The following is a 13086-nucleotide window of genomic DNA, read 5'->3' as shown; positions in this document are numbered from 1 at the left end:
GTAAAATTGGTAAAAAATGTGAACTTGAAAAATCCTGAAGAAATTAATTTTAAAAATAAAAAATGAGGACAGGCGTTTTTGCATCTTTTTCAAAACTATCTAAAAAAGGAGAATATTTCAGTAGAATAAAATCCAATTAAAATTACAATAGAAAGAACAAAATGTTTCATTTTATGAAACCCATTAATGTATTTGAGCAATGTACTAACAATTTTTCTGTATAAAATATGACTAATAAGATAACATATAATTGTGCATAAATTTTTGTAAATTGTGAGGATAAAAGTTTGGATATTAAAAAAAATTGGAAAAATCAATAATTAACAAACTATTTTATTTGTGTGTTGGCTGTGTAAAGAGTGCTAAGACTAAAATGTGCTGAAATGAGATATCTCAAGAGCGTTTGAAACATAAGAGCTATTGCAGGATACATAAATCTCTTATAAGGCATTATCACACTCAGTGGCGGCAATTCGGGAGGAGGGGGGCGTACAACCCCCCTTCCACTTTTTAGAGTTAATTAATTTTATTTTACTATTCAGGAACCAAAACTAAAATTACAAAAAAAAAAAAAAAAAAGCAGAAATGTCAAAATTTTCAAAACTAAGTTATTTGTTTTTCTTTGCATATCTCTTGACGAAAATATCTTTAATATCTTCATATTGAATAAGGGCTTATGGAGCAGTTTACAAAATCACTGCCAAGAGATGGGCAATGCTTCAATATGCTCCAAGTTTCCAAAACTGTCTGCAGCCAAACTGAAAGAGCAGGTTTTTAATGGTCTCAACATAGGAAAACTTTTATCCGTTCAACTCTTTTCATAAGCAGTAGAAAAAAAAAGAAAAAGAAGCATGGGAATCCTTCAACAACTTTCTGCACAAGTTTTTGGGTAAGGCTCAAGTACTTCTCTACAAAACCCTTGTACAATGCATGTTGGCTGCAAACAAAGCTCAAATTTGCAAGATGAGTTTAAAGGACCATTCCTTACATTCCCATTTCACCTAGTTTCCCGAAACATTGAGAGCCCATAGTGAACAATTTCACCAGGATGTCCGAAATATCAAAAAATGCTACTAAGGAAGATGGAATGTAAATATGCTAGCAGACTACTGTTGGATGATCAAGAGGGAAAGGGAAAGCATGTTTGGATGAGCATCAAAGAGATGAAAAGGATTCACAGACAAGAGTGAACACAGAATGGAAAATTATCATGGACGAATATTTTGTTTATTTTGAGAAATAATGTTTAGTTTGATGTAATAAATTTTCATCGCTATTGGGATATTTTTGATATTTTACACCACTATTATTTACTCAAAAAGTGTACGTAATGGGAGGAAATGGAGTTTTTTTTCTTTGTTTTCTTTTTAGATTTAGCATCCTCCAAAACATAAAGTTTACTAAACATATTCCATGCAGCTAAAAAAAAAGAAAAAAAAAGCTTGCAGACCTGTGATTTCAAGGCAGAGGTGTAAACAAGTCATATTTTTTTTAGAAGGAAAAAAAAATACAAATGAATAGAAGTGGTTGCAGGGAAAATTCAAATCAAAGACTTTGAAAAAACAAATTTTAGGGACTTGAAACTAAAAAAGGAAATTTTAGGAGAAAAGTTTACTAGTGTTGGAAGCCTTGCACAAACTATGTATTGAAAGCCTGTTATCTCATCAAAGGGAGAAAACAGGCCTTCAATGTGTATTTCGTGTGATTTTATGATTTTTTTTCTCAATGTTCTTTTCATTTTTAATTGTTAGTGTTGAGAGTTTTATATTATTCTTTTTAAAATTCACCCATTAGAATATTTGGTTTTGTTTTATTTTCCATCTAAACTATTTCAAATATGATAAGAAGTGCTGCTCTAAGAGCCAAAGATGAAACACTGATACATGATAAGATACATCATCAGGACCGCTGGGGGGGGGCAGCAGGGGCAAAATCCCTGGGGTCCGGCTCGAGAGGGGGCCCGGGGCACCTCCTCGAAAAAAATTTTTTTTTTTCAGAGTATAATGCTGCTAACTGAACTTCTTTTTAGTGTTGGAAAAGCAAAAACATCTCTCATTCAACATGTTAGCCCATTATTCAACATATGCATGTTCACAGCATCAAATGCATATGGACCAGTTCCTTAGGGGGTTATCTGGCAGAGACGTTTCTATTGGGAATTAAAACAAACAGTAGCCAGACCATGAGGAACAGCAAGTGCTCCTTTCGTCGCGCGCTTTCCTACTTTTACAAGGAATTCACTCCCGTCAGCTCTAAAATTTGTTACTGGTGGAAAATTCGCGTTATAGCCATTTCGCGTAAGTTGAATCACGTTGTAGCGGGAGTCGAATCTACGTTGGAAAAAAAATTGAATGATTTCAAGAATTTTGAAAGTGTTGAGGTCAAGATATTGATTTAGAGTGGTTAGCTTTTTTTAAATTCAACCAGCTTTTTTTTAACCTTTTTTATGAAGAAAAACTACCAAATACAATTCAGTTTCTCCACTGGACACTAAATCATGGTATGACACCTAAGATTGCTATGAAGCAGATGTTGCGGTATAGAAGGCGCACTTGAAATTACTGAAATGTAATTAAGAGGTGAGGGCAGTCAACAGGATTTTTTTTTTTTTTGGTTGGAGGGGTCCCGCAAGTCACTATTTTGCCCCGAGACTCGGGTGGAGCTCTCGGCGGCCCTGTACATCATTACTAGATTTGAAGCAAGAAAATTAGAAGTAAATGTAAATCGCTTTGTTTTCCAGAACTACTACTCAACAAAATAAAATTCTTTTAAATTTTCAGCCTGCGTGTGTGTGTCATGTTACATAAAATACAAGAAATTTTTATAAAAAAGAATCAAGGAAGCAAAAGAATCCATAAAAATAGATTTATTTACAAAATTATATTATACAATGTGGATGAAGATGAAAAGTTTTGAGGAGGAAAAGATGTTTGAATAATGAAGACTCTCCTCTCTAAATCAAATTCTAAAAAATTATACACAATTCATATTTTTATGAATTTTTTTAATTACAGGTGTTTGATGTTTATTATTCTCCTTTCAATAGCCTAAAAATGTTGCAAATATTTTGAGCCACTTATAAATATTACTACATTGATGTGTAATAGAACAACAAATCACTTAAAATATTTAAAGGAAGAAAATCTGTTTTCCTAAATTGAAAGCAGCCCCTGAGTAATAAAAAGAAATTTTTGGAAGCACTTTCATATGGGGAAATATTTCTAATTATGTTTACAAAAATTGACATTTTTTTATAAGTACTGTTTTGCCATTGCTCTTAAAAACCATCCTTTTCGTAGACTAGCGGCTTCTCTTTGGATTTCTTCATTATTGTTAGAATTCAATTCCAGCTGACCAATCAGCTGAATCACATACTGACGGCAGTCCATTTCTCCCCTTTTTGTATGGTGATGGACAAGGAATTCCAAAAGTGTCACATCCCATATGCATGGGTAATAAGTATCACAACTATCATTACACACTCTTTCACCAAGCGCTTTGAAGGCCATTGTGTAATTTGGCTCTTCAAGGAACTGATGAAGAACAGCAGCCTGTAAAAGAACGGAGATATACAAATAAAATAATCCTCTTTATTAAAAGACGGGGAAAAAAAGCATATTATGAAATGTTTACTTAATTTAGATTTTGCATTTTTTTATTAAGAAAAAGGACACAAAAGATTTTTGTGGAAGGATCATGAAAAAAAGAGCAAATATGCTACGAAATGTTTATTTAATTTTAATCTTGAAGAAAAAACACAAAAGAAAAAAGTTTCTATGGAAAGAACAGGACAAAAAAGATGACGAACTGTTTTAGAATGAAAGGTGTTGATAAAATCTAAACCATTTTTGAGTTCATGCAAACATGCTTTACATACACTCTCACTTTTTGAAAAAGAAATTTCAAAAATACCTAGGATGACCCATTATGCATAAAATTTTCCACTTAAAAAAAATCATTTTTGGGAAAGTCATTTACAATATTTTTGAAAGGTTACTATGAGATACAGTTATATGCTAGTTGAATCCAAGCAGAACACTTACTATCTAATACTTTTGGAATCTAAGAAAATGATGTAGCACAATGTACAATGTGTGTAGAGGTATCAAATAACAGTGGATAACAGCTTAAGAGAACGAAATAATTTTTCATGTTAAAAGAATTTTGTGTTAAAAGATTTGTATTAATTTGCACAGTATATTCTCCAGACCGCTATATCACTTTGCGTTAACCAATTTTTCTTATTAAGCGTTTTCGTGTTAAACGTGTTTCACTGTATAAAACTATGTGTAAATATACTTCTTTCATTTTTCAAAACATAAACTTATTTGCATCATTTTTTGCAGTCAATTTAGCTCCTTTGAGCTTCAGAGCATAGGGAAAATCTTCGGTTTTCCATCAGTACTAAAACTGAAAATATCAGACAATTTCTTCACATAATAGGATTAATTTAGGATGTAACACTATTTGTATCTAATATCAGTATTTTTTGTCTGGATGAATGCCCTCTATACTTTTTTGTACCCGACAAAATGTGAAATGTGTGAAAAATCTCAAGATGATCAGCTGAGAAAAATTAAAGAAGAAAAAAAAACTCTTGCATTCACGATATTAGTAAAAATATCAAAAGGTAAAGTATGTAAAATATTCATATAGAAATAGTTATGCCAAACAGGACGATAGCTTTTTTTAAAAATATCCAAAATGACTGTTGCTATAAGCAAAAGCAAAATCTAACTTATTCATGGATCTGGGGGGCACAGGACTTAAGAACAGATAAAAGTCAAAAGGTCAATACAGTTAACCAGTGTTTGAATGAGAAATTCTGAAGCACGAAGATAAAATATAGCAAGATTACATACAGTCGTCCCTTGCTACTTCGCGCTTCGACTTTCGCGGCTTCACTACATCGCGGTTTTTTCTAGTTTTTTTTTCAAATATAGTAACTAGCCTTTTTTTATGCGCTTTAACTTTTTCTACAAAAGAATAACAAAGTATATGTCTTTTAAGTATGGTAAGCTTTTAAGTAAGGTCTGAGGGGCTAGTTGTACGTGGAGGAATAAAATCGCCGAAGAAAGTGTAGGGAATCGCTATCTCATTTTAACCGTTAAGCACTAACTGGAAAGTATAAATCACTGTATTCTAGGGGATAAATGCATCTGTAAATGATGTTCAACAATGTACTAGCTTTTTAAGTTGTAAACGTAAATGTAGTGGAAGAACGGGGGGCTCCTACGGTCACTAACAGGCAATTGATTCATCATCGAACAAGTTGAGGCTTTTCCATGGACTAGTAGTAATGTGTATAGTTTATTTCTCAATAATTAACAATGTAATATCTATTACGTCTAACATATCTAATTTTCTCATATTTTGTGCAATGTATTAAGTAATACAAATGTAATGGTGGCTAAGGGTACTGTTTTATGTCTAGGGAGCGCTAACTATGATTAAAAACCTATTTAAACTGCCGTAAGTTTTATGCACTCTAATTAGAAAAATTATACAGAATCCTACTTCGCGGAAATTCAGTTATCGCGGTAAAGTCTGGAACAAATTAACCGCGATAAACGAGGGCTGACTGTATCTGCATCGATTCACGTTTTTTTTTCTATGTTTCACATTTTCTGATTTTCAATAATTTAATGGTGTCAGGCATGATTTTGGCAGCCTTGTTTTGTGTTCTTCTTCCCACTATGTTGTTGTTTTACCGTCTTTTCGCTCATTGGCTGTAGTTGTGGTCACCTTTCGGTGATGTCACTTTTTTACTTTCCCATCGGCTGCGCTAACGACGCTGCGTATTGATAGGTTTGTTTCACGCGCCCGCAAGGGTTTTTGCCATGGCTAGTTGGAAATTTTGGTGGAAGTATATGGCTGGTCCTAAAACCGGAGAGATGTGTTGCTGAAGAGCTGCGGTGGTCTTACTTGTGAGTGAAGTTGATGAAATGATGGAGTGGATAATGAATGCCACTCCATCTGCTTTCCGCGATCTAAAAAAAATAATGTAATAACGTAGAAGCCGTGAAGCCCTGTCAGTCTTCAAAAATGTATATTTAGTTTATAAATTTAATATCATCATGTTACTCAAGATATAACTAAAATTAAATGGCAGCGTCCACCTGATGTTTATTCTACCAAATGCAAGTTTCCCTTGTTTTTATTTTCCGCACCAGATAATCTCCATCCCCTGCGCTCGTTTTCATTAGCTTGAGAATAATCTGCATCTAGATGGGCGATTCTAAAAGAGGGGATGCCTGAGAGGCAGTCCGTTTCTGCACCATCTTTGCCATTTTTTGCTGACCAAACAATGCCGTCACATCCATCTCCATTATCACATTGCCAGTTTCAGGAGTGTTGATGCCTGCCTCGTCACCATTGCCACTGTGAAAAATCTTTAGTCACCTTTTTTATCATTTTTTTCAAGTGTTCATCATTCTACCTCATAATGTTCAAGTTGGATTATCTTCAATAGACCGGACTTTCGAATTTAACCTTTTCTTTTCTGTCTTTTTAAAAACTTGTAATCCAATTTTTTGAATCTTATAGGTGCGTAACCATGAAAATCAGTGATACATCCCGTGAGAGCTTTCACGATCCCTGTGTAAAAAATGATGGTCAGGAATAAAGATCATCGTGTGACCCTGTCAATAAGTGTGAAGTGTGTGCGTGTGTGTTTTTTTTTGAGTTAACAGCACTGGGGTAAGTTCATTTTTTATTAATGTTTTTCCTCGCTGGCACCAAACATTGTGACGTCCTGGAGTTTTTGCAGTAACACTTTAATGTGATAGAACAAATTACTGTTTTCAATTTGTCTTTTGATTCTGTCCCTTTGTGAAGTTGGTGGTTCCAATTTTCCCCCACAACATTTTTTAGTACTTTTCTACCACAATAGGCCATGAAAGGAAAGAAAAGAATTTCTTACCTGAGTATGATTACACAGCTTTGTACAACAATGAATCATGTGTTTGAACTGCAAGTCATCAAAAATTGCTTTCGGCAATGGCAAACTGAAAAAGTCACTGCTAACCATAGCAGCTGATATGTAATACTTTAAAGCACATGCATAATGACCATGCACTGAAACTATTGGAGCTTTTTTGCTATTTTGAAGACTGATAAGAGCTAAAATAAGGATAGAAGAGAGAAAAAAAAAAAGACTCAATTTTCAGAAATATTTCTAAACAAACAACACTACAAAAATGTCAAAACATCCATTATAAAGCAACATTAAATTACAAAACCTGTGCAAAACTTTCAGTCTGCAAAAATATATAAGGCATTTATAAGTCTTTACTAAAACTGAAAACTAATTTAAAAAAAAAAAAAAACTGATTTAAACATAATTCTTTTGCAGTTTTGATCCTTATCTTACAGTGTTTTCCCTTACAACGTTTATACACTTCTACGTGTGCACTTACCTTGGGGGGGGGGGGGGGGGATGGCATGACAGTCCAAACAGGAAATAAACAGTCATATTAGAATTAGCAATATGTGTTAAAATCAAAGGTTTTCACTCGTTGACATTCAAAATCCCCCCATGGCGGACATGCAAGTTTTACTTTCATCAATGTCATTTTCTGTTTTCGATGTTGTTAGCGCCACCTACATGACTTTAGCTAATATTGTACCAATGGGGGAAAAACTTGATGAAGGATCACACTAAAAAAAATTATGCCTAAACAAAATGAAAAAAAGGCTAATTCCAACATTTCCTTAAAGTTAGCATTGAATTCAAAACGCGTTTCATTAAATATCTCAAAAACTCTATTCTGCAGATACTGCCATTCACTTGCATACGGCAGAATAATCTCTATATGCTCATAAATCATTTAACACATATATAATAGTAAAACTAGAAAGCAGCAAAAACAAAACAAAAAAATAAAAAATAATAATTAAATGAATAAAATAAAATTTAAAAAAGGCTAAACTATATTGATGATTCTCATTGTTTGTTTTGCTCACACTAAGTTTGTACCCAATTTCAGAAATAAAAATAAAAGAGTTTTGAAGGTAAAAAATCGAGATTTTGAAGGACTACTTATACTACATAGAAATTGCAGTTTAATAATCAATGTTTTTAACATGAGGATTTAATATAATGCATTTACTTTTAAAAAGATTTGAAATAATAGATGAAGTGACATTTCACAGCTGGGAGTGGTGTGTGAACATGAAAAAAGTAAATTATATAAATCTAGTTTTCAGATTCAGCGAACACTAAAGATCAAGATTGACCAAGTAGGAGATGTATGTACGATTAAGACTTGCATGGTTGTGTTGCATAAACCATTGTGTTGCACTATAAATTGAAAATTAACTGTTAGTAAAACAGGCTTTCATCTGATTAAATAATTCTTTGGAGTTGCTGAAATGATGTTATGTGAACTACATAAACAGATCAAAGAATTTCAGACACTAATATATTATGTTTTAAAATTGATAAAGTAATGCTAGTTTGTCTTTTCTCAAAATTTTTTTTGAAATGCTCGTGTCTTGATAATGACTGTCATAGAGGAAGATTATCTAGTCTTAAACTTAAGAGGAGTTAGCACCAAAATGCAGAAGTTTGAGGGGCCCTTCAAAAAATTTCCTAAATGAAGGTGTATTGGAGGAGTTCTGAAGAAGCGTACCAATCCTGTTGTATGAAGAAAAAAATCATTTTTACTTACCATACATAACATCACCTTTAGTTCGCAACCATGCAGTATGAGTTGGATGGATTGATAAAGCATGATGTAGAGTGCTCTGAAATACTTCCCCAACAGCTGTCATATTAAAACCATCTGAGCTATAAAAACATGAATAATAATTAGAAAAAGGATAAATAGTAAAAAAGAAACAAAATATAATGCATTCATTCTGTGCGAGATAACAATCTGAAATAATTCACAAACCGAAGAATATTGCATAAAGGAACCATAAATTATAAAAAATTGCTTAAATGCATAGCAATATGAAATGCTTTAATTTAGAGCTAAATACTTTGAAATTGCAAACTTCACATCAATAAAATAAGAATTAAGTACTGATATTAACATTTCTTAGCCTATAATTTTTTCTTTTCTATTTTCCTATGTTATCTGTAAAAAATTTAGAAATTTTAAAATTTTGTGTGCTACAGCCTGCAAGATTCATCTAAAATAAGGTGTGGCTCTCATTTAAAACATGGTTGAGTACCACTGTTCTATGACATTCAAAAGAATGTTTTTTTTCTGCATGAGATAAAGTTAGTTCCGATTTTCTCAATCAGTTATAACAGGAAATATAAGGGCTTCTAATTTAGCGAAAATCTAAGGTTAAACTCAATTCAAGCAAGGAGGTAAAGAGTTACTGGAGACTAAAAATGTTACTGGAGACAACTACAGAAACTCTGTAGAAATACCCAATCATTAAACGACAATCCTATGATTTGACGGCTTTTGCTTAGACAACCCTACGCCATCCAATTTGTAACATTTTTATACATAACATGTAAGGAAACTCAATGAGGGAAGGAGAACCTAAGTCCAATCTTAGAATACTAGCAAACGATTTAGATCTCTGCAAACCAAATTAGACTGCAAAGCAATCTCGGGGTTTGATGAATGTTAGCGAGCAGGTGACAGAGCACTCTAGTATTAATAAAAAAGCTGATCACTGTAAAAGTAGGATCATATTATGAAATTAAGACACTTCATGTTAAATTAAAGAAAAAAACTACTTGGTGAGAAAAAATGACCAATTTATGGTGTTTAAAAATTAATCTTACTTGGTAATTATAGTTGGCCAAATACCTTGATACTCCAAAAATATTTCGCCAATCGAGTCATCCTTGATTTAAAAAAGTAAAATGTGTTATTAAAACAGAAAACCACCAAGAATATTACATTTATGGTAACTAAAAAAGAAGTTCAAGAAATAAAACTTACTTTTAGTATGTTGTAAAATTTAGCTAAACATGAAATGATTATTCCCAAAACAAGAGTGTCCTAAAACAGAAAATGGAAACAGAAATTTTATAAAAATGGGACTGAATTGACAAATTGAGCATTAAGTGTGTTTTCAGCTACCTTAAAAATAGTACACCATTTGAAAGTATTACTGTTGAACTTTGTCAATGCCAAATTCAAAACCATGATATTTATTTCATGTTAAAAAGGTTTCATCTTATCTGATAAATAATTAGGTGATTGTTAACTCACAGGACCAAAAGAGTACTTGATGTCAAGAGATATTTCATGTTAACAAGGATTGACTGTACAAGATTTTTTTCCTTCAAATTTTATGCTAGAAAACTTGTGTTCAAGTGCTACACTATGTTAAATGAATTTGAGCAATAATTCCAAAATATCACTGCATCACTTTGAATAATATGTTGCGACTGAGTGAAAATAAATCATTGAGATATTTATAAATGAGTGGTTACTTTTAAAGGAAATAACATCATTTTAAGAGAGTTGAAATTCCATTAAGATGAAAAGAAAACTGTAAAAAAGTATTTAATCCTAGCATAATTATGATGTCTGTGTGCCAGTCAATATAGTGAAATTATGCTGACACATTTATAAAATGATCCATGAGTAAAAAGGGCCTGATCCAGCGGGACATTCAACGAGTTGATTTATGCGATTACATAAGTAAACATATCCTCATACATATATATATATAATAGCAAATTCACTGATTGAGTAATGCTCCTGACGTCACCAACAATAAAACGCAAGTCATGGTATGATAATTTGATAATATTTTTTGGTAATGTTTGACATGCCAGGAAATGCTTTATTTTGAAAAGGCTGAACTGGATCTGGTAACTTGATTGCTTTACTCGTAAGACTAATTTTAGGAGAATGGAGAGACAAAAAAGGGGTCAGCCATTGATGCTATCTACTGGAGTTTAGGGTCAATCTACTGGAGTTAGGGTTAAAATTTCAACCATCAAAATGCCACCAAACAGGTAATTGCTTCGTTTAATTGTAGAAGTAACTTTCACCAGTCATACCTTGACGAGCGATTTTCTAGTAATAACATAAAATGAACACTTACCTTTAATTTTTTGATAAATTGCTGCAATTGTGACCTACAGAAAATAAAGCTAAAGTAACTAATCACAATCAATACAATGTAATTTAAAAAAAAAAAGAGAAGAGATTTTATACAAACCTTGTCATAATTGCTTGAGATGTTTCTCGAGAAGAATCTTTCACCATGCCGGAACCAGAACGTTTATGTTGTACAGATGTAGAAGTTTGAAATATCGGTAGAACTAAACAAATAAAAATATGTCTTCAAGCAAACATTTAAATTTATTCCAGTTTTATTTACACAAGGAATGAACAGAAAATATATTGCTGAATAATGAAGTTAAGTTTAGTCAATATATTACTTGTATCCCAAAGTTCTCGAGGACCATTTTTCCCTCCTTTATTCAGCATTTCCTTGCATGCAGAGGCAACGACTTTTGAAAACTGACAACAAAGAAAAAAAATTATAGTAAACAACATAGAACTACTTCGCAAATAAAAGACCACACAAATAAATAATAAAAAAACAAAAACATTCCAAACATTACAACAACTACTTGAAACAACGGAGAAATTCTTGTTTTAAATTTTCTAACCTGAATGTATGAATCAATTTTAGCTTCCAGTTCAAGCAATTTTTCCCATTCTCTAAAATTTAATAACACAGCAGCACATAACTCCATCAGGTTAGGGTCAGGAGGCACTTCTGTAAAGAAAGGAATAGAAAATTGACAGGCCTGAAATCAGGAATATAAAACGCAGAAAAGTGAAAAACATTTCATTAATTTGTCAAAATTTCTTATACTGATTAGTATAAAAATAAACTAAGAAACTGAACAAACTGCATTATACTTACAGTTAAATTACCAGTTTGAGCCATGATATGAGGTTATAAGACAGCAAAATGTGTGAGTAGCATTGTCGTAACTAATTGGAATTTAAATTCCTAAATTTGCGCAAGTGATATACTCATTTTTAAACTGCTGCTTTCTACACAGGACCAATTTCCCGATTAAAAAAAAGTTTCCTTATTTTTTACTAAGCTTCATCTCTACATCGTATTGCTACTGTGCATAAAAAAAGGTTGCAAAACAATCATATTTCACTCCTCGAATAGCTTAGGAATAAAACAAGTTTTAATCCAATCAAAAATCCATAGAGCTACAGAAATTTTACACACAGTAGTAGTTCAGCAATAAAACAATATGAATCGAAATAAAAATCCAGTATTGATGTCACTTTGATAGCTGAAGAACTAAAAACATGTGAATCCCAGGGAAAGATTTTCCAAGGCATTAATGGATATAAAACAATGCCTAGTCAAGTATCAAATGCCACACTAGGGATTTTTCATACAAAACATTTTTACTATGTTTTGCTTTTCTTCTTTTAATTGCTGTTACAATACAAAGCTCTTTTAGAAAAGATGAGAAGAGTGATTTGTTCCATGTTTTGTAAAATTATCCTATAAATCAGAGGATCTTAAAATCTTGGCCACCACGGACCCCCACTTGAAAATGAACCAATTTTGTGAACCAATTCTCCCTTCCCTGGCGGGAGGGGGGGGGGGGGGGTGGCACTGTATGTATGCAGACCATGGTTATTAGGGATGACTTAAGAGGAATTGTCACACTCTTACTATAAATGTCATGCCAGTAAAAACTGTTACACAAATGACATAACATTCAAAGGATTGTTAGAGCACAGTGGTGTTCCCAGAGTAGACACCCCTGTAAAATACACCAAACTCATATATCTTGTTAAATGTACAGTAAGTATAAAAACATAATAATAAATAGCATTTGCTTTCAAATACAAGCTGAGAATTACAAGTCTGTACCAAATCAATATATTCATACATAAGAAGTAAATACAGTTATAATTCAATAGTAAGAAATATAGATGGAAAAAGTATAGTGCCTAGAAATAGTGTGCCGACTGGCGCTTTTTTTCCCCGTAATTCTTGAAGACAAATTTTATGAAAACCGCTAGAGGGCAATGCGGTCCAGGTGCATGTTCAATTTCGCGGTGTTTACATTAGTAGAAGCGGGATTTTGATACAATCTAGTTCCGGGTTTCT

General features: G+C 32.6%; 1 protein-coding gene across 2 annotated transcripts in view; it reads right to left on the bottom strand.

The window, feature by feature from the left end:
* Positions 1 to 2857: 2857 nt before the first annotated feature.
* The window catches only part of LOC129231125 (integrator complex subunit 8-like), a 79888-nt gene continuing 69659 nt past the window's right edge, over positions 2858 to 13086 (bottom strand). Inside the window, exons 17-25 of one of the 2 annotated variants that reach the window (XM_054865375.1) lie at positions 11603 to 11712; positions 11369 to 11450; positions 11146 to 11248; positions 11029 to 11077; positions 9912 to 9971; positions 9752 to 9813; positions 8673 to 8791; positions 6923 to 7122; positions 2858 to 3551 (exon numbers count right to left, since the gene is read on the bottom strand). In XM_054865375.1, the coding sequence (XP_054721350.1) occupies positions 3252 to 3551; positions 6923 to 7122; positions 8673 to 8791; positions 9752 to 9813; positions 9912 to 9971; positions 11029 to 11077; positions 11146 to 11248; positions 11369 to 11450; positions 11603 to 11712 (1085 nt within the window). In that variant the 3' untranslated portion in view covers positions 2858 to 3251. The remainder of the gene's footprint in view (positions 3552 to 6922; positions 7123 to 8672; positions 8792 to 9751; positions 9814 to 9911; positions 9972 to 11028; positions 11078 to 11145; positions 11249 to 11368; positions 11451 to 11602; positions 11713 to 13086) is intronic. The other variant, XM_054865382.1, reaches the window with a different exon arrangement.

The sequence above is a fragment of the Uloborus diversus genome, chromosome 1 (genome assembly GCF_026930045.1).
Source record: "Uloborus diversus isolate 005 chromosome 1, Udiv.v.3.1, whole genome shotgun sequence".
Lineage (NCBI taxonomy): Eukaryota > Metazoa > Arthropoda > Arachnida > Araneae > Uloboridae > Uloborus > Uloborus diversus.
The sequence above is the reverse complement of the archived record's forward strand: the minus strand, read 5'-3'. Positions and strand labels throughout refer to the sequence as shown.